Below are 1,955 nucleotides of genomic sequence, written 5' to 3'. Positions count from 1 at the left end.
CTTCCATCTTGTTGCCATGGTAATTCTATCTTGTCGTTGTGGTGATTATTTTATCTTGCTGATATGGTGATTCTTCTATATTGTTGAAATTATGATTCTATCTTGTTACCATGGTGGTTCATCTTCATCTTGTTGCTATGGTGACTATTTTCTCTCATTGCTATGGTAATTTTTCTATCTTGGAAGTCTTCTTTTATCTCTTCTTTATCACATTCTTCACAGAAGAAACTTACAAAATTGAAGAATTCTTCTTTTCACACGCACATAACAAACTTGACATGTTAAATATTCTGCATCTTTACGCACTGATGATACATAATGATTGTTTGATTTTGATAATATGACATCTTTCCTGGTTGGTCCAAGCCAATATTTCTTGATGAATATATACAGACCATGATTTAAGGTTTATCCCGTTGTGTCTTCACTTTCTCAATTGTCTCCTTCAACTCATCAACACATCTATGCCCAATTTCTTTTAAGTTTTCTTCTAAGGAGTATTGGATTCTCTCTTCCAGTTCAGGGTCCTTACTATAAATGGTTTAAAAAAAAAAAGGTAGTTTGTAAAAAAATCAATTTTACACATATTGTGATGAAATTGACAACTTCTCATGGAAATCAACATCATATTGTCATCCCCTCCCCTCCCACCAAACACCCCCATCACTGTCACCTGAACTACATGTTGTAATGATATGAGGTTTTAATTCCCACAGAAGTCAATCCCATTTTATTGTCACTCCACCCTCCTCCATATCAAATCCCCTCCCCAACTCACAGGGAATTGAGCTGTATTTCAAATTCACACATAAAATGAATGGCCGCGCAATAGGGGAAGGTTTCACTTGAGAGCAGTAGTACTAATAACCATATAGATGACATAGCCCTTCTAGTCTTAAATAACTCTATGGCCTGTATATATAGCTTGTACAGTAGCATTAACTGACCTTGAGAAGCACTAAACCATAATAAGCCATGTTGCTCTGCTGTGTGAGGGTGCTCCACCACTGTATACCCTTACAGACTGGAGAAGCACATATACACTTAACAAATTTTGAAGTTGTAGGTTGTTTTTATGTAGGAGTTGAATGTCACCAAATGTTGTCAAAAAATCCCAGCTGTTGAAAATTGTAATCACAATTTGGTACAAATACATTGTATGACAACCACTGGAGTATCCTCACCTGATCAGCATCTTGACAACTGTAGCAAATGTTTCACAATCTTGCCGATAAGCCTGATGTACATAAAGAGATTTTCTGGGTCATTCACTGGGTTTGATTACTTCTTAAAATGAAATTTCCAATCTTCAGTCAATGGTTGTGATATGACAATATTACTATGAAACAAGCCCATACAATAAACTGCCCAGAGTGAAAATGACACAAGTCAAATCATCCCTTTACTGCTATTTAACAATGTTTTATATACATTATGTATAGTTGGAGTCATTACATCACATCTCTTAGTATAGCTCTCTGGTATAGCTCACCACATAGCATGGTATTACATGGGTAATGATACCTCAGTTACTATGACAACAACACATGACCTGGCATTTTGCCAAAAAAGCTGGATGCTAATGAAGATGGAGACTAGGCACATTTACTCAATCTTACAAAGTTGGTATTGCAGTGAAAACCAAGAAAAAAGACGTTCATAAAACAGTGACTGATATTTCCTAGTCTGTACCAAGTCTCTCATACTAACCCTTTCTATTTCTTCCTTCTTGCCTCTTAATACTGACAACTGTTGTGGTGTCCACTCGGGACTGGCTTCCCGAGAATTAGTTCTGTGATTGCCATTCACATATTTCTGACGTGTAGAGGATGATGAGGGGGGTGGTGGTGGTGGTGGTGGTGTTGATGTAGTCCATTTTGAACCATGGCTTCGACTATGACTGTCTGGTTCCCTCCTTGAGTGATAATCACTAGGTCTTGATGAAGAACCATTTG

The 1,955-nt window shown here is 37.2% G+C and overlaps 1 protein-coding gene across 1 annotated transcript in view; it reads right to left on the bottom strand.

Moving 5' to 3' along the window:
* Window positions 1-395: 395 nt before the first annotated feature.
* Window positions 396-1,955, bottom strand: part of LOC144443161 (uncharacterized) — a 26,913-nt gene continuing 25,353 nt past the window's right edge. The window contains exons 7-9 of the mRNA XM_078132530.1: window positions 1,711-1,955; window positions 1,185-1,237; window positions 396-531 (exon numbers count right to left, since the gene is read on the bottom strand). The exon at window positions 1,711-1,955 is cut by the window's right edge and continues 421 nt beyond it. Of these exons, the coding sequence (XP_077988656.1) occupies window positions 402-531; window positions 1,185-1,237; window positions 1,711-1,955 (428 nt within the window). The 3' untranslated portion in view covers window positions 396-401. The remainder of the gene's footprint in view (window positions 532-1,184; window positions 1,238-1,710) is intronic.

Source organism: Glandiceps talaboti, chromosome 1 (assembly GCF_964340395.1).
Source record: "Glandiceps talaboti chromosome 1, keGlaTala1.1, whole genome shotgun sequence".
Lineage (NCBI taxonomy): Eukaryota > Metazoa > Hemichordata > Enteropneusta > Spengelidae > Glandiceps > Glandiceps talaboti.
This window is presented reverse-complemented; position numbering and strand designations above follow the sequence as displayed.